This window comes from Achroia grisella, unplaced genomic scaffold (assembly GCF_030625045.1).
Source record: "Achroia grisella isolate CSIRO2021 unplaced genomic scaffold, CSIRO_AGI_Agris_v1 utg903, whole genome shotgun sequence".
In the NCBI taxonomy this organism is placed as follows: Eukaryota; Metazoa; Arthropoda; class Insecta; order Lepidoptera; family Pyralidae; genus Achroia; species Achroia grisella.
The window spans coordinates 3,241,858-3,261,095 of record NW_026713061.1 but is presented as its reverse complement, the minus strand read 5'-3'; the positions used below and the strand labels follow the sequence as shown (position 1 = coordinate 3,261,095).

General features: G+C 34.3%; 2 protein-coding genes across 3 annotated transcripts; one reads left to right on the top strand and one right to left on the bottom strand.

Annotated features, from left to right (window-relative positions):
• Nucleotides 1–461: 461 nt before the first annotated feature.
• Nucleotides 462–8,185, top strand: LOC131853522 (uncharacterized). Of its 2 annotated transcripts, none has more exons than XM_059204435.1 (5): nt 462–904; nt 2,595–5,190; nt 5,550–5,785; nt 6,453–6,958; nt 7,279–8,185. In XM_059204435.1, exons 2-5 carry the CDS (start codon nt 2,600–2,602, stop codon nt 7,609–7,611), a joined length of 3,666 nt encoding a protein of 1,221 aa, XP_059060418.1. In that variant the 5' UTR covers nt 462–904; nt 2,595–2,599; the 3' UTR covers nt 7,612–8,185. The 2 variants fall into 2 exon arrangements, with proteins under 2 accessions (XP_059060418.1, XP_059060419.1); XM_059204436.1 differs by lacking the exon at nt 462–904 and adding an exon at nt 1,084–1,498.
• A 22-nt stretch (nt 8,186–8,207) lies between these two features.
• LOC131853521 (small nuclear ribonucleoprotein-associated protein B) lies at nt 8,208–10,666 on the bottom strand. Its single transcript, XM_059204434.1, has 2 exons — nt 10,536–10,666; nt 8,208–10,333 (listed from the first exon to the last, which is right to left on the bottom strand). The coding sequence occupies exons 1-2, from the start codon at nt 10,536–10,538 to the stop codon at nt 9,770–9,772; spliced, it is 567 nt and encodes a 188-aa protein (XP_059060417.1). The 5' UTR covers nt 10,539–10,666; the 3' UTR covers nt 8,208–9,769.
• Between the last annotated feature and the right edge of the window lie 8,572 nt (nt 10,667–19,238).

Below are 19,238 nucleotides of genomic sequence, written 5' to 3'. Positions count from 1 at the left end.
ATAAAAATATTTAGTATTGTAGTACTTGTTTTTAGTTAGTTAAATTTGCGTTAAATAAATGGACCAAGGACAAATCAAATGAACTCAAACGCCATTTTTATTATTGCTTATTTCATTTCCATCTTGCTCTGAATAGACAACAGATGGTCATACGCATTAGCATTTAAATTATTAGTATGGATATCCATACAGAACATAAAAGCAGATACTTCTTTGTTCTCTGTATATATCCAAGACACTAAAAATAACAGATGTGGCTAAATTGTCTTTATATTACATTAACGGAATGCCGTCTGTACTGAATCAATCAAATCGTTTGGTGAGAGACGTCCTCAACTTATTATCTTCCAATTTAGCTGTGAGTAATTCGAATAGAGATTTGATTGTACTTTATTAGGTAGGTATACACAAAAGAGAATTGCTTTAATATTTAAGTGTTTTCTTTTGTCAAGATGACGTGGATAAAGTAAATAATCGAAGTGCCATATACAACAGGCAGGAAGCCAAATGTATGCGAGATCGGACACAAGAATGAAATGAAAATAGCAAAATGGAGTCGCGAAGTTACGCTAAATATAGATGGGCGGGCGGAGTGCGAGCTTGGACGTGGTCGGCTCACAGTGAGCGCGCGCGGCGCGACCTCGCTTTGTTTGGAGCAACATATCTAGATCTTTGTATTATTTCTTTATTATGAGAACCATTTCTAATAGCTTATTTATTTCATAACATCGACTGACATGTTTGCATTTCATAATCGAAATCGCGGTTATCTTAGCTGTAATGATTGTAGGCAGTGAATTTAATTCCCGAAGAGTAGCCTATTTACGACGTGTGTGCGCAAATCGAGGCCAAATGTTCTAGTTTTTGTTGTCAATTTTGTAGCCGCGCCTTTATATTTCACCTTGTAAGTACTTCTACGTTACGTTTATATTTTAATACATTTTATTAAATTATAAAAATAATTACTACATTTTTCAACATTCATGATAAAATTATTCTTCTATTTTTTTTACATTTAATATAATAAATATTATTATTAGTATTAGATATGTTCCTACGTACATACACATAAGATGGTTAATACCATTTATATTATGTAATTGGAGTGGCTCACAAGCTGATAAATAACTTTTTTTTAACGTGGGGAAAATCCCTCATGGGGACCCGTCCGTCTCAGAGGTTGGACGGACGGGTACTGTGAGAGAGGAGGAATATCGTAGTTTTTGGCGAGTAGGTGACTCGCCAAAAACTACGATATTCCTCCTCGCCGCTATAGTCACACCTTGGTCACGGGGTCGGATTGTCTGCAAGCGGGCCCTCCTCAACGCGTGGGGGAACTCTTCCCAGTTCCCCCGCCTCCGCTCACCATGGGGAGGATGCACGAGAATACAGGAATGTCGGAACATATTAGAAGGTTGTCCGACCAGCGCCCCAAGCTGATAAACCACCTGATGGAACAACATCCAACTTATGGTGATGGCAAACGCCGCCTATATGTGTGTATATGTTATAAAATTACATATTTTATAGTATAAAACAAAGTCGCTATGTCTCTCCGTCCCTATGTGAGCTTAAATCTTTAAAACTACGTAAAGGATTTTGAAGCGGTTTTTTTATAGATAGAGTGATTCATGAGGAAGGTTTATATGTATACATAATATATAAGTAGGTACACCCGTGCGAAGCCGGGGTGAGTAGCTAGTATATTAATAAACAACACTATGTATCGTTATGTGACATACATGGTAACCATCATGCATTGCCATTCCAGGGGATTTAGGTAACACAAGCACTGCCGGACTCTTACCTGCTGAAAACCCCAAGGTGTTCCTTCTCTTAACCTTTGTTAGAACAACGTGCAACAAGCAAAGCAAACAAGCAAGCAAATAAGTGCACAAGCAATTTCCATAACCTTGACGGCGCTGGTCCGCCTATGTAGGCCCCTTTTCATTATCAGCCTCACAGTATTGCTACAAATGAAAGGCACATGGGAACACGCGTGCACCACTCGAGGGCAATGACAAGGGGGGAACCACCCCTGGCCATGGCGGAAGGAGGGTTCTTGACTCGCACTCCTCCTTCTCTATCTTATTTTTCGCTCCCTCTCCGCTTCTTCCGTCCTCACCATTATTTACCATAAAAATTTTCGTGTTACAACTTGTTTACCTACGTTAACAATGGTTATTATAATTTAACATGGTAGATACATATGTAAAATGTTTACTTACGCTCATACTCAGTATTTTATAGTAATTTTATTTAATATAAGATATATGTATGGTTAAAAATTGAGCAACTAAATATTCAGCCTAATTTTTCAGTTCATCATAACACTGTTACAATCATGAAGTCGTTTTAATGCAACATCCCGCTGATGTTCAGTACCTACTATATTTGTAATTAATAAACATTTCCTCAAGTATTAGAATATCGCATTTAAGTAGATATACATTCCAAAGTTTATTGTAATATATACCCTATTTTAAACAAAAATTAGGTACTTATAGTATTATCATCGACATTAAATGGTTGTAACCTGACAGTTCACTAAATATGTATGCTTTATTTTAAAAAAAGTATCTGCTCTTTTACAGAGGTGATGAGTGGTGAAGTGGAATCGGAGGCACAACGCCCTCGTCCGCTATCTGGAGGGCTTTGGACAATTTTTTCCTGGCTTCGCCGTGAAGAACACACCTCGTCTAGCGACAGTTTGTCTAGTGCTGGTTCTGATCGAACTGTCGCTAGTTTCGCGTTCCTTTCACCAGCACATTACCGGACTGCTACCACACCTGTTATTCTTCCACCACCAGGACCGCCTACCGATTCTTATAAAAAAAGAGTACGCGAAATAAATATTAGAAGACAGAACGACCGCGATTTGACGTTACATCGCAAGTACGGGCTTCATAGAGGTGAAGGTAGTACTTACGACGCTTTTAGCTTACCACCACCACGTCGTTACGCTTTAAATTCCATTGAAAAACACGATCGAGATAGGAGAGCGACAAGTGAATTACTACAATTGCGTGCTGCATATGTTCCTGGCAAACGTCGTGCTCCGGCGCCCCCAGTGTGTATATCTCCAGTCGCAATCTCATCGTTGGTACGACGTCCTACAAGAAAACGACCAGCTCCTCAACCTCCTACGAAATTCATAGACAGTGGTAAACAAAATTGCAAAATTCATACTCAAATGAACTCGCAAGTTGAGTGTAGTCAAAATACATTACCGGGTGAAATTTCGATGGATTGTAAACCAGAAAAATATATTAGGAAAGATGCAAATTCTAAAGAAAACAAAACAAAACAAGAGAAGAGTTTTTTGAAACAAATATTTGACAATAGAAAAAGAAATTCTGCGATAGATATATCTGCTATTAAAATATTACCGAGCATCAGTGAACTAGATAAACAAGCTGCTGAAATAATAGAATCCTCTAAAAGAAAAGATGTGGAGGGTAATAGGAACCTTGCTATAACAAGATTTATTAACGATTGTCACAATTTAGATTCTAATGATACCTGGTTGTGTATTACATGTTCAAGAAAGTATAATAAATCTGTTACTAATTGTCGATATTGTTTATCAAAACAGAAAGATAACTTTAGTGACATCAAAAATAAAAATGATTCTATTCATACTCAAACAGAAAACGAATTAATGAATGTACCTTCTACTAGTCGATTATGCGCAAATGACGAAAAACAGAAACTTAGAGAAATGTTGAAAGAAATGAAAGATTCCCTTCCCAAAAGGCCTAAACATGATAATATTGGTGAAATCAAAAAGACTAATGCTCATCATCAAAAAACAACGCGTGAAGACCCTTCTTCTGAAGACAAACTGAAGGTTACAGAATCTCCTACACTACGAATAGGGTCCACATTACTCGAACAAGATAATCATATTATAGAATCATCAAAAGAAATTTTGTATCCTAAAAACCAGAATGATAATAAAAAAAACATATTCAGTAATCCGAAAGATCAGGAGGACACGAATGCAAAATCTCATAATTCAATCCAAATTAAAGAAACTATTCCAAAAATTCATATTGGTATAGAAAATTATTTAAAAAGCAATAATTTGGAAGTCAATGTTAATGGTAATAGACCTGATAATATTAATACACCTTTAAGAATATCATCATTGTTAAATCCTGTATATATTCCAAAAAGTTCTGAAATTACAAAGGAACAGTTTAAAAAAAATTTTTCGAATGGAACCTTACTCAAACTGCAATTAAAGAAAAGACCATCTCTTGAGGATAAGACAATAACTACTAATATAGGTAATAGTATAATTTCGACTACACAGGGATCTATAGAACCATCAACTTCAAATAGTAAATCAAATTCTGAGGAAAAGATATTAAGTACAAATAAAATATCTACGGTATTACTCAGTGCTAGTTCAGGCACACCTTCAACATCATCTTCAACTGGTCAAAAAATATTATCTCATTATGAAAAATCAGTTACCAACGAAGAAATTAATAATCACTCTGCAAAAAATAACTTATCCAAAGAAAATACAAAAAATAAATTGCAAGTATTGCAACCCAATGTTCACTCGACAGTGCCGGAAGATCAGATTAATGAAACTGGTTTTACTAAATTCAAACCTACTTTGTTAAATAATGAAGATGCATCCATCTCTAATGTAGATAAAATAAACCAGCATACTAGGCGAAGAGATTTGGTAAATCAACTTGAACAATCTATTGCTAAAGGCGATGAACATGCGGCAGCTCAGGCTGCAATTAAATTAGCTCAGTTACGGCTTTCATGTTCAGTGTTATCTTTTTCGTCACAAATTCTTGGTGAAGCATCGACATCGTTGTCTAACGAATCAGTAGATAAAACAAAGATAGATAATAAATCTTGCAAACCAGTGATTAAACAAACTTCCGTTAAGAAAATCATTGATCAACCTTTGACGAAATCGGTAAACTCTGGAACTCAAACCCTACTTGCAGCTACAAAAGAAAATTCAAATGTAATTAATGTGCAAAAGACAAATAAAAAGCCTATTCGAAAACAAAATTCAAGAGAACATCAAGAAAACAATGAATTAAAAGATTCTTCTGTTCACAATGATGAAAGTTCAAGTTTATCCCAAAAATGTAATGATCAAGCATCTACATCAAAAAAAATTGAGCACGATCCAAGTCAAAATGATATAGTTACGTAAGTATTAAATGTATTAACAAATATTTTTAAAAAAGTAGGTAAGTAGGTACTTATTAAAGTCACTTGTATGCTATGCTTCTAACTTTCAACACGACGGTTTTTTATTTAACCATTTGTCTCTGTATTACGTCTTTCTGCCCGGTAAACAAGCTTCACCTACCGGCTCTAATTTTCAAATCATCCAAGAACCTATTGAAATATGGCCACAAAATTTCAACTTTATCGGTTCAATCCTTTAGGAGTTAAATGACATGCACACGTATAGAAGAATGTATATGTATTAAGATTGCAACTATAGAAAATACTTATATTGAGTATCTATGTATGTATAATAGATTTTTTTTATTCTATTACAGGATATCAGTATGGGTCGAAGACAAAGAAGCTGCTCGTGGTCCCGTCCAATTGCGCATTAGTCGACAGGCTCGATTGGGCCATTTACGACGTCGAGCAGAAACGTCTTTAGGAATTGCAAGTCGGCTGCAGCGTTGGATCATTGGCCGCACACTCTGCACAGATGACAACACTCATCTCATGTCATTAGCGGGTCCGAATCTTAATGCACCGTTTTATTTATGTTTAGTTGAATGCGGTAAGATTTAATTTATTCTATATTAATGTTATTATTGTTTACTAGGGTATCTGACGCAATAGAATAGAAAATCATTTATTCAAATCAACTTAATTTAAGCACTTTTGATAGTCAACATTTTTTTAAATCTACCGCTTATTCGGAAAGCTGTCCCATCACAAGAAGAATAAGCATGAAACTTGTGTGTTGCTCTTTTAAACAATCCTTGTAAGTTCACATTTTACAAGTCGAAACGTGTGAATAATAAGAATCTAACTAACGTTAAACGCCAATAACCTAAAGTTCTTTGTGCGATTATTAAAAATAAAAAATGTAGAGGGTAACTAATCAAGATAAAAATATCCTAATCTCTTACATTGAATCAAATCATCAAATTACACACTATATGCCAAATCTGGAGTTTATCATGGACAAATATCACTAGGCGTGATAAATAAGTATGAGTCGATGAGCGACATCAGGACATTTCCCAACGTCTACGCGGACTTGTCGGGGGTGACCAAACAAGAAAGTGAATGTGCACCGCCCACGAGTATGTTGACGGCGATATTCAACGGAAAATGAGAATTTAATTACATTCTACATACTCATGCTGTATGATTCCAGCATACCTACACATTATTATTTTGGTATATATATTGATTGAAATAATTTAAAATTATTTTAGAAATCGAGACGAATACTGGCACATCAAATGGAGTTATAATATCGCAAAACCAGCACGAAAACGATGATAATAAAAAAAAGAGTGGCGAGGTGTATACAGAGTTAGTAAAATTAGAACGGGAAGCACTCGTTCCAAATGCCGAATCATTTCAATGCGAAGTGTGTATGGAAGAATGTATGGCTGGTAGAGGTGCCGTACTAAGAGAGTGTATTCACACATTCTGCCGGGATTGTTTAAGCGATCTAATACGCCATTGTGAAGAGCCAGCAGTTTTATGTCCCGCCACGAATTGTCCTGGAATATTACATGAACGTGAAATCCGTGCCCTCGTAGCACCTGACGAATACGAGCGATGGTTGGCACGTGGATTAGCCACTGCAGAAAGCAGGACACGGAATGCCTTTCATTGCCGTACTCATGATTGTACAGGTTGGGCATATTGCGAACCAGGTGTACAGAGATTTCCCTGTCCAGTCTGCAAAAGCAATAACTGTGTACCGTGCCAAGTAAGATTTTTATATTTTCATTCTTACCTGATTGACGACAGCGTACCCTTTATCAATATCACGAATCGACCATAATACAAAACAAACTTACAGGCTTAAATAACCGACTTATTGGGGTTTGACGTTCTGTACAAGCGATTCGTTTCTAAACAAAATCAATGTTCCAACTTTCTTGGCCTAATTGATCAAGCAATAAAAACCTATTATAATGACTACACATAAATAGCTGCATAAATATCTATTTATAGAATATATAAGCATTTTATAAATTTCCCATTGTTATTATTTATACGAGACATAATTTATTTTTTTATTAACAGGCTATACATGAGGGTGAAACGTGTGAGCAGTATCGCACTAAATTACAAAAAGCAGTAGGCGGAAACAAAGCTAACCAAACGGATGAAGGAACACGTGCATTACTAGATAGCTTGATATCGCGTGGAGAAGCACTGGAATGTCCCGAATGTAGTGCCATTATTACAAAGAAGTGGGGCTGTGATTGGGTAAAATGTTCCGCATGTAAAACAGAGATATGTTGGGTTACTCGTGGTCGACGTTGGGGCCCGGGTGGTAAAGGAGACACCAGCGAAGGTTGCCGCTGCGGAATTGATGGCAAAAAATGCCATCCGTCATGCGGATATTGCCATTAATCATTTGTTTAATGATTTTATGAATAATACATATTGTTTATTGTGTTCTTGACAATTTATAATACATATACTATGAATATCTATCCACTGCCACTATTGCTTTGCATTTGAGACCTTAAGATGTTAATATTTAATGCCTCTCCCTCCGGTCATACCCCCACTAAATCCTACAGCATAGACAGTAACTTCTGAAAATATGTGTAAATCCATAAACATAGACTGATAAAAAGAAATAAATGGTTAAAATAAATTTTAATACATTCACACAAAGTATAACACAAAATGTTTCTACATAAATAGTCATTATGCCTGTATGCTAAATAAGGAATGCATATCTATTCATCTCCGTAGTTGAAGGAATCAGTTTATCTTACTAATATTATAAACGAAGATGTGACTTGTTTGTTTGTTTCACCCAAACCTACTGAATGGATTTTAATGAAACTTAGCTTATACCTCAAAATAAATCAGGCTATAAATTTTACATGGGTGAAACTGCAGGCACATCTAGTCTATACATATAAATAAAATTGGAGTGTCTGTTTGTAATATCGAAATAACCAGTTTTTACTACATGCATTCTTGCATGCAACATTTTTTTACAATTTTTGTCTGTCTGTGGCAATGTTTGTCCGGTTAATCTCTTAGATGGCTGGACTAATTTTGACGGAACTTTCTTTGGTAGCTGATGTAATAAGGAGTAATTAGGCTACTTTTATTTTAGAAATATAAAGTTAAATGTCCTAATAAATAACTAAAAAACTTCTAATATCTCCATAAATTTCTGAATAATGGTTTAAATAGAAATCTATTTAAATTATTGGGTACAAATGCTAGTTTAATGCTATTGGCATTCTCTGCCTACCATTCTTCAGAAATTTATGAAAATATTAGAAGTTTTTTAGTTATTTATTAGGATATAGAGACAACCCCTATTAATTACACTCAGTTACCATATCTTATGAACCAACTGATGCACACAAGGAAACAGTAAGAATATTTTATAATTTTTTGTTTTTTTCTTATTACACATGTCTGTAGTTATGCAATTCTTGTAGAATGTAGACTTGAAGTCATACAGGGGATGTCTAACATAAATATTTACAAAGCCAAAAACTAGTCTGCCTAGTTCATAGTTAGTATATTCCACTTCTTTGTTTGCATAAAGTGGTGGTATAGGTTTTAATTAAAGACATGGTTTATTTCAAGTTAAAAAAAAAATTGGTTGGCACAACATTGTATTTATGCTTAGTTGTGACCTAAGAAACTGAAGTTGTAATAAGGCAACCATTATGTGGAGTCAAGGTATGACAGCCTGTGCCCGAGTCAAAATTAGCAACTATATTTAACATCAATAGTGCATGCTCATATCATCTTTATCAACTATAACATACTATATTATACTACACTTTCATAAAAATACAGAGCATTTTTACCTCAATGTTACAAAAGGTAATTTTTGGGTGTTTTTAACTTAAAACACATGTACATATTATATATAGTATAGTAAGTACTAGTTCTTCCTATTATGTATCTATTATCTGCCTTGCAATTTAATAATAGATACATAGAGTTTGTATCAATTCTTATAATTTAGATAGCATCCACATAATGAGGTGATTTTGGAAATACTATGGTTAAGGAAACTGGTGCTGTTTACACAGCAAATATTCTTAAATGTTAGGATTGTTTAATTTGCCATGAGAGTGCAATGCATATGCAATTAAAATTATAGATATAGTATATTAAATCAGTACAATTATTCCTAGATTAACAGACTCATCACCAAGTCTCTCTACTACATTGCATAAATTTTATAAATGATACAAATGATTAGTTATATTGTTCTAATAGCAAAATGTTAATACATATCAATCACATTCTAGTAATTAGTGCTTGTTTAATATTGTACCTTGCTATCAGCACACTTTCTAAATAATCATTGATGAAAATTGAATACTTTGTTTACAGTAATTGTCAAATAATGCGGATATTAGAAGACTGTATATAGTGAGTACTCAAATAATTCTGGTGCACATAAGGTATCAATAACTTGAGTTCATCAGTTAAACAGCAGGTCACAGATTTTACTGATATTTATCTTATAACTAGTCCACATACTTAATGTAAATATTAAACTTAAATCACTTATTTTACATCAATAACGCCTCATTCCTGGTGGGCCTCGTCCTCCAGGTCCACCGCGGCCCATTCCTGGTGGAGCACCCATCATTCCAGGTGGCGGACCACCCATCATAGGGCCTCCGCGCATTTGTGGCGGTGCAGATAATTGACCCCTAGACCCTGGGGCCATGTGTTGTTGAGAGGGTCCGCCGACACCTCTCGCTGGGCCCTGTAAGCCCGGTGGCGCGCCACCAGGTCCTGCTCCACGTCCAGCTGCTCTTCCACCACCAGGACCACCCATTGCTCCAGGAAGTGGTACACGTGGCAATCCTTCTTCGGGTGGTGGTGGTCCTTCTATAGTGAGGGACACAATATTCTCACCACGGAGTAAAACAAAACCAAGGGCTCGTTTTTCTTCCCGATCAGCAGTTTTGCTGTTTTTGGATTTAATCTTTCTGAATTCCTCGCAATCTCCTAATATCAAATTCATGTGTTTGTCGAATGCTTTAAAAGTTCCAATAAAAGTACGAGAGTCTTGTAATATTACTCGTACTCGATAATTTATGTGTTGTTGCATTTTATTATTCTTTCCAATCGTCTGTAAACATTATAAAAGTATACATAAATTAGTATTATATATTATTTATAAACAAATAGTAAATAAAAATAAGAGTAATTCTCATAATTGTTCTTAATCACAAAATAAGTTCATATCACCGGTACCGGCAGAATATAATACAAAAATAATTATTTAAAGAAGCACTTTCGAGTACAACAACGGTAATTAGAAATAAACGTACCATTTTGAAAATAGGATTATTAGATATAAACTGGATAAACAATAAAAATTAAGATTATGGTTATTTCAAGCGGGAATAATCTGTCAAATATTTCAGGGATATAACAGAGAAAACAAACCACAAACAAACGCTAACAAGTGTTGCCAACAAAATTACAGCAAAACCACTGGGCGTAACATCGCCATCAGAAAACCAGATTTTTTTAAATATAGTTAATGAAACGAATAAAGTACGTCTGTTGACGCATAATATAATAAATAATAATAAATAGGATCTGAAATAGTACAGTAGTAATTTTGCTTTGTAAAATAGAAAAACAAATAAACTATTCTAATTAATAATATATAAAAATGCCTCCGTCCAATCCGTCCAATATTTGGCTACTATAAAAAACACTAACCACAACATAATTTTTGGCATCATTGTTCGGTCAAATCCAACACCACCACCAGCTCTAGTGATCAAACCACTTAAGTGGCAACATTGAACGCTACATGTAAAAAAAAAAATACCATAGAGTGTACATATTGACTCTATGATAAATAATATATTTCGACTACAGTGTGACCAATTTAAAAATCGTGATTATGCTAAGTCTTTAATAAAATAAATGCTAGAATTGGTATTGAGGACTTGTTATTTTTATTTTCTTTTTACTGTCATTATTTAAATACAGGTTTTTGGTTTGTCTAATTTAGTAAATCCACATAAAACTATTTTTCCGTTCAGTTTTTAGATAAAGATATGTATTTCCTTTCCTAAAACGAACCGTTCATTTTTGTTTTGAACACACCGGACATCACTTTATTATAGTTTAAATAATGAATAATGAACGAAGTCATTTATGATAATCTTATCAATCGAAGGCAAACTGTAGTCGGATCCAATTCTAGCCAGATGGAACTTGAAATAATTAAATGAACTTCGTTTTAATGGTAGTACGATCTATTGTGAACTAAGTGTTGCCCATTTAAAAACCGGGAAACGGTAACCACAGATAATAGAGAATTACTTATACTTTACATATACCTATAATTATAAAAACTATAAAATGGCTAATGGCAACACAAATCGCCGGAGCCAAAAGAAGAGAAAAAAAAGTATAGTTAGGTACGTCTAACAATGCCAGTAAAAAATATATTACATATCTCTCAAGTATGTGAAATGGCAATTGCATTTATATAAAAGTCTAGTCCGTAGTTATTTATTTGTCTATTCATTAATTTTAGCGAGGTAACTTAACGTACTAGTCATTATTCAGGTCTCTTTTTCCTTTTCGTAATTAATTTATAGGTACTTTATAAAAGAAAATATATTACTTTAATACTTTTCAATAAAATTTGCTTAGTATATTGATTTTATTTTAAATACATATTGGCATGATTAAATTTTTGTAAAAAGGACACTAGGTGCTGAATTTACTTAACAAACTAAACAAAGTTAAGATATTTTTTTTTAGTAAATCGTCAATATTTACTTCCAGCTAAAGAATTAAGTATATATTACTTGTATGAAGAATACAATGTTTATATGTATAAAATGATTGTATGCTTTTTATTGCTTATGCTTTCATCTAGTTAATATATATAATAATACATTGCGAGTGTCAGGATGACTGGAAAAAATATGTCATGCTTTTTCTGGCTTTAATGGCCAAAAAATCTGTATTCAAGACTTTACACCATTGAACTCGCTACGCTTCTTCAGTTAGGGTCCGTCTACTCGGTCAATGGACCCTAACTGAAGCCTCGGGCCTCGGGCCTCGGTACAGCTTCACATGCGTTGATTCTAAGAACGTGTCTAGGGATTTACGAACGAATTAATTCGGAACAGTGCTCATAAAGATGAACTATGCGAGCTAAATAGTTTATAAAAAGCAAAATGCATGTTTTAAAAACCTTTAAAATGACAAGAACATACCTGATTAGGGAAATAATACTTATAGGCCTAGAGGTTACTCAGCCTAAGCCCTACTTTCTCTCTCTGAGTCGAGTCAGGAGCGAATGAAGTAAAAGAATGTACCTATTATGTCACGGGGTACTATCTAAATTGAGCGTTCTCAGATAATATAAGTACATGAATAAGGATATTAATGGTAAAAAAAAATGTTGAAAATCGACAAGACACAGGGCACGGGGTTTAAAATCGGATCGTACCGATTAAATCAGAGGACACCCTTTTAAAGGGCTTTAAGGAATTCTTTTAAACTTTGACGAGTCTATTAAAAGTCCCCGTGGAAAGTAGGAATGATAAATTGCATATCAATTACCATGAATTTCAAAATACCTACCGAAAGTTTGCTTACATACTAATAATTTTAGTCATTGTAAATAGTTCTTGAATAAATAAAACAAGAAAATAAAAGAATATATGTAAATCTTTTTATAGCTTGAATATACCTACCCATAACCAAGCATTAATATTACCTACACGAAGCGCGGTAGGCGGGGGAGGAGAGCGGTCGGTGGCGCGGCCCGAGCGGGTCAGTTGCGGTCGCATTGAGGAAGGTTGAATCGGGCGCACGAGCCGCTGGGCCTCAACACTGCGGTTCCGAACGTTCGGTGACCGTGCAGCACGTGTCGACGTTTCGCCCCCCTCCCCCTCCTCCCTTCACTGCGCACCGCACTCTTGGCCTGCCTTTACCCTCCCTCACTGTAATACATAATGTACAATTGAGAATTTTGGCGGCGTTCAGTTTGTATACTGTAGAAAAAATATGGTTGATAAAATAAGTTACTACGTTTAATAACGTATACATAATTTATAATGGATCATTATGGTAGGTAAGGTAATTAGTAATAAAAAATAAAAAACCGTAACCTGCCTCAATTCGATTTAGCAGAAACACTCGTATTACCTTAGATAGAAAAGTAGGTACTTGCCTACTTAAATTATGCTGTATGATAACAAGGGCTACCTGCCTACACTGCAACGCGTTTAGATACTATTGTATCATTGTATGTGTGCATACATGCTACTTGACTACGTATTGGTTGGAATTTTCTGATAACAAAATCATGTTCTGGCTAGTAGATAAGTAGTGTAAATATAATTCAACAATAATATGTATCAAGTCAGATTCAGGACAGTTTATTTCTAAAGCTAGCTAGAAATATCATGCGCATTTGGAGCAGAATTGGTGCGGAGACATCATAGGACAAATGACATAAGCGTCACATTGTACCTGAATCATGTAATAGCTATCTGCGTGCTGCATACGATTATAATTCTAGCCTTTTAAATTTTATATTGATATTACGTGTTGCAGTAAATCAATTTTACTCTATTTTTCGTCATTATTGATGCGACGGTATAATTTAAAAACCAAAATGGCAGACAATATGAAAATGATTAAGAATATTTAAATATTAATTTAACAAGCTCCAATATACATTAGTAAATGGTTTACCGTGAATAGTTTGTCTGCTACCATTATGATTAAGTATGATTAAGTAAGCCATCCAGTGATGACTTAACTCTTTAAACACAAATCAAAAATATACTTCGAGATAGTCAAAGCTTTTTAGTAACTGTTAAATTATTTATTTATATTACAAATACCTTACAGACAAACATACATATGAAATAATAATATAAATCGTCTCTGTGGTCACGGTTCTGAAGACGGCAATCTGCCACGATAGCGCCGATACACCACCAATAACTTGTACAGTACAATGTAATTAATTAATTAGCCAATTATAGTTTATTTAGTTACAAAGTGAAATGCTATTTAAAATCCTATAAAGCACATAAGAAATAACTCATATCATAACAATATACCTAATATTACCGTATTTAAGAACGTCTTCATGATGTTTTGCACAATCATAGGATGTCACAATCGTACCAAAATCACAGCCACGACACACTGGTTCTTCTTGGTCTCAGCACCAATCCTTAGTTCTATTCAAAAGAATACGGGAACGGTACAGCAACCTAAACCCAGACTACAGTAATATTTTATTTCTCAATTGGAAGTTGACCTTCAGCCGCTCTGTAAGTCTGTCCGCAAGGTTGCTGTGCCTGCTGCATTCACTGAGATTTTGGTACAGTGAAACTATAAAGGCTATGCGGCTAATAGTAGTATAAAATAATTAAAGAGAAATATGGAGATTATCTCCCTATATTCAGACTATACATGTATGTATAGTCTGAATTAGTAATATACATATTTAGTATATAAAATATACGTTAACGTACGTATATCCGTAATACTTTAATTAGAATAATTCATATAGTGCCATCTAGTTCTGAGGTAGACCTTGTACCCGTGTAGTATCCGTGCTAGGGCCTAATTTCGTCAAACGAAATGATTGACGAAATTAGAATAATTCTAAAACGGTTAAGATAGTTGTATTATGAAGCCTAGTGAAAGTCGGCTTCCGAGGGTTGGTTGAGGGCACTTGCAAACGTTAAGATTTTTTTATAATAATAAACTTATTTTCTATAACTTTAATGTTCATATCTGTTCTTATTTAGGAAATATATTTTAACAGCTTGTCTGGATTGGATGGAACGTTGTACAAAATGTAGGATATTAAAAGGAAGAACAACTAATAAGCACAATTAATGTTTCTATAACAACATCTACTGAGCTCTAGAGCAAAAGTTGAACAAGAACTGAATAGATTTTAAAGGTCTATTTTTATTAAAAATAAGAACCACTTAATAGCGCCGTCTACATTTTGTATAACACCATCTAGTGAGTAGAAGACACCTGTTAAAATTAATTTCATAAATAACAATTAAATGAACATTCAAGTAATAGTGCATAAGATCTATTATTATCACCAAAAAATAATTTAAAAGTTTGCGAGGTTCCTGTTCCTTAACCTACCCTCGGAACCGCAGCTGAAAAGCTGTTCACTAGGCTTTATGACACAACTACCTTAACCATTTCACTGAAATTTTCAACCAGGGGACAATCACATTGGTCTATTGCTGACTCACGGCCCATACTTACGGCACTAAATAATTGATAGAAATACTTAAATATGTATAATTTTTAATGTATACATAATATACATAGAAACGCCCAATACAATATTGACAATATGTATTCATGAATATACATATTTGTGTTGTGCGAAAATCGAACCTGTGATCATTAAAAAAGGTAATAAATGCAGTTTTAGAACAGCGCGACCGGAATTATTTTTATTTTTTCTTTCTCTATTGGATGTGTATGACTATCACTATATATATATCGCCGTCGCTGTCTGCCCGTCCCTATGTACCTATACTTAAATTTTTAAAACTACGCAACGGATTTTGAAACGGATTTTTTAAATAGATAGCGTGATTCAAGAGGAAGGTTTATAGGTACATGTATAATACACGAGTAATATTGTAGAGAAACACTGATAAATTTAGAGGTTTCTAATGTGATGTCATAAATATACACATTTTTTGCGCTTACATTACAAACGCTGGCTGAATCCCACGTGATAAATATACAAAATAATGTACTACAGTATTGTACATCTTAAAAAGATCAACAAAAAAGTCCCTGGTGGTAATATGTTTATCTCTTAAGGATAACCCACACACAATAACCTTTTTTTACGTATGGGACGTTTTACGATAAAAAATAGTTTATTAACGAAGCGATTTTAAGCAATATAGCATTAATTTTTATCAAATTAAGTACCTTAAATACTAAAAAGATATTAGAGATTTAAAATGCGCTGAATAAGATATATTTGTACTGTCTAATGACAAAAAAGCTGTAAACGGTGTTTATAAGGATATTATGTAGTAGGTAGGTACATTTAGTATCAACATTGCACCCGTGCGAAGCCGGGGCGGGTCGCTAGTTTATCATAAATAACGGCGTAAGCACTAGCTTATCGTTTCGTATTATCATACAATGATTATAATAAAAAGAGCTCTGATTGTGATTTCATGTCCATATATTATTGAATTCTGAACTACTGAATATCTACTTGTTAAATAACTAGTTTATTAACTTGTTAACGCCTTGTTTGAGATGGCTAGATGACCTTGTGATTTAGTCAAGCATTATCTAATAGAATAGGCGCAAAACATTTAGAATGTCATTTAAAGTGTCATGAATAATCTTGAATTTTAAGACATGTATTCATGGAGACATGCCTAATTTGTCGTTATGGTACCTAATGATGTAAATATTCATCTATTAATTTGTAAATAATAGGTCTTCGCTTATATGAATCTACTAGCTGTACCCGCCACTTCGTCCGAGTAAAATAGTGATCTTGATCAAATAAAGAAAAAATATTTTGTTCTAACCCAATAAAAGCGAAATAAAAAAGCTTCATCGGATTAGCTTCAAAAATGATATATGAACAGACTAAAAAATAAGTTTCAGGCTGCTAGACTTGACATGAAACCTCTTACATCCCTTTTTTTCGCATTAAAAAGTAACCATTGTCCTTTCTTAGGGTTTAGACTTCTGTGTACTAAATTTCATTAAAATCTGTTCAGTGGTTTGGGCGTGAAAGCGAGACAGACAGACAGAGTTATTTTCACATTTATAATATTAGTAAGGATATATAAGTTTTATAATATAGTCAAAATAAATATCAAGTAAATACAAACGTAATGTAGGCGGTACTGTAACAACTGAAATTACATCATTCCTAAAATTTTAATACAAAAAATTATAGGAAATCTTCAATTGTTTAGGTATCCAGAAGAAGGTTTATCGCAATTGCTACTATTTTTAACATATTTTAATTGTATGTGTATTTATTTTCGTCTAATCGTATTTTTTTTGTAGGTCGTTCATTTTGTAAGCACATATATTGGTCAAACACCTACAAATTGTAACAATCTACTTTTTATATTGAAAACAAGATTTAAAAATCGTATCCCAATCCGATGATAATATAGGTTACATTTAGAAGATGGTTACACGAGCCGTACCTATCGTAGTTAATGTTATGTTGTCCTAGACAGACAAAACAATCGGATATCATTAGGGGAAGACAAAGTGTGGGGGGAGGGTCCAAAGTTACGCACGCGCACGCACTCATATCGCCAGTTCACACGCGCGCTCGAAACCGCGGTGGGCCTCCACGTGTAACGTTACTCTGCTCCCCCCCCAATACCGCGCCCACCGCGCGCACTCATGACCGCCTCGCGACGCGCATCTTGAAAGAGCATGTAGGTATATATAATGTTGTCTACAGTCTACAGCAATGGTTTGAGCAATAATGTTTGATACTTATATGTTTAGGTGGAATACAACATGACTGTGTAACAGTTATATGTAGCTACTTAAATAAATAAATATATGAATAAGTGATTCTAAACTAAACCAGGTTTTAATTATTATGCATTCATTAGCTGTCACCTGTGACAGGCGACTGCGCGGAATGTAACTTTTTTATAAAAATAAATAGTTTCTAAAGTTAAAGTAACCCAAGTTACCCCTTATAACATTAGCTCTCTGAATTATGTGCATAAGAAATACCTTTTCTGGATTAAATGCAATATATTGTATTTTAATTGCTTACATTTATTTCAATATTCAATAAATAGTTAATCAGTTTTCATAAGTAGTTATGTGCTTACTTGGTTCTCAAACCAGTATCTACTAGGTATATAATATCACATAGGTCCTATTTCTAGATTTGTAAAAGGGAACTAGTCAGGACATTAAGACTACGTCAATTTGATTTTTTTAGCAATAATGGTATGGTGATTCTTCCTATGCTACTACTACTGGTATAGACTGGATAAAATCAAATCTGTGGTTAGATGCCCGGGATTAGCGGTTATAGCAATTCTCTCCCTCGCCCTGTACAATTGAAGTAGGCATTTAATTATCTATTATAGACTAGTTTGACAGTGAGGTAAATAAAGTACACTTACCTATACCTATCTACTTAATTACTTAAATTTGTTGACTTAGGTACCTATCTAATTTACCTAAGTAATGACAAGAAGCAAAATAAATAACGTACAAGTGCACGTGCGTATCTATTATAATACATATATCTATTTAATGTACTATTAAACAACAATGATGCTATGATGTGTGACTGTAAAGCAAAGATGGTAAAGGCTGAGGAGTGAAGCAGTAAAGACAGAGCAGGTTGTGCTGCTCGCTCAGTCGCTCGCGACCTCGTCACCCGTCGCGTCGGAATGGTCGCAAATGAATTTGTTCGCGACTCGCTGCTCGGCTCACACTCCATGACTCTACTCGCTCGCATTCACCCGCCGACCGCCGCTTGGACGAGCGCTCGTTTTGTAATCTCGCATTTGTGCGCAACCTACACCAACATTAACGCCATTATACCTATATAATACGTATAGTCCTCGAGAAAGTGATCAATCATTATCGCCGTTGAACATGATAGGTAAGCGTACTAAGTATTCATTTATATTAATAGGTAACGTCTAAATTCGTTATTTTATTTACTTGTTTATTGTTCCTATTTCCTAGGTATAATATTATCTGTACTCCCCTACCTATAATTCACAGGCTAAATCCTCCCAGTAATTCGGAGTATGAAAGAGAGTCGGTTAAGACTTGTTTCTATATTCCTATAGGAGTGTTATTACTGTTTTTTTTTTATTATATATAGGTCATGAGACAAAAGCAATTTCCTAACTTAGATATACATAAAGTATTTGTAATATTATCATTAACTGAAGATGGACAATATGCATATAATATTAACGCCATTGTGTACTCTTAATGAAAATTAGAAG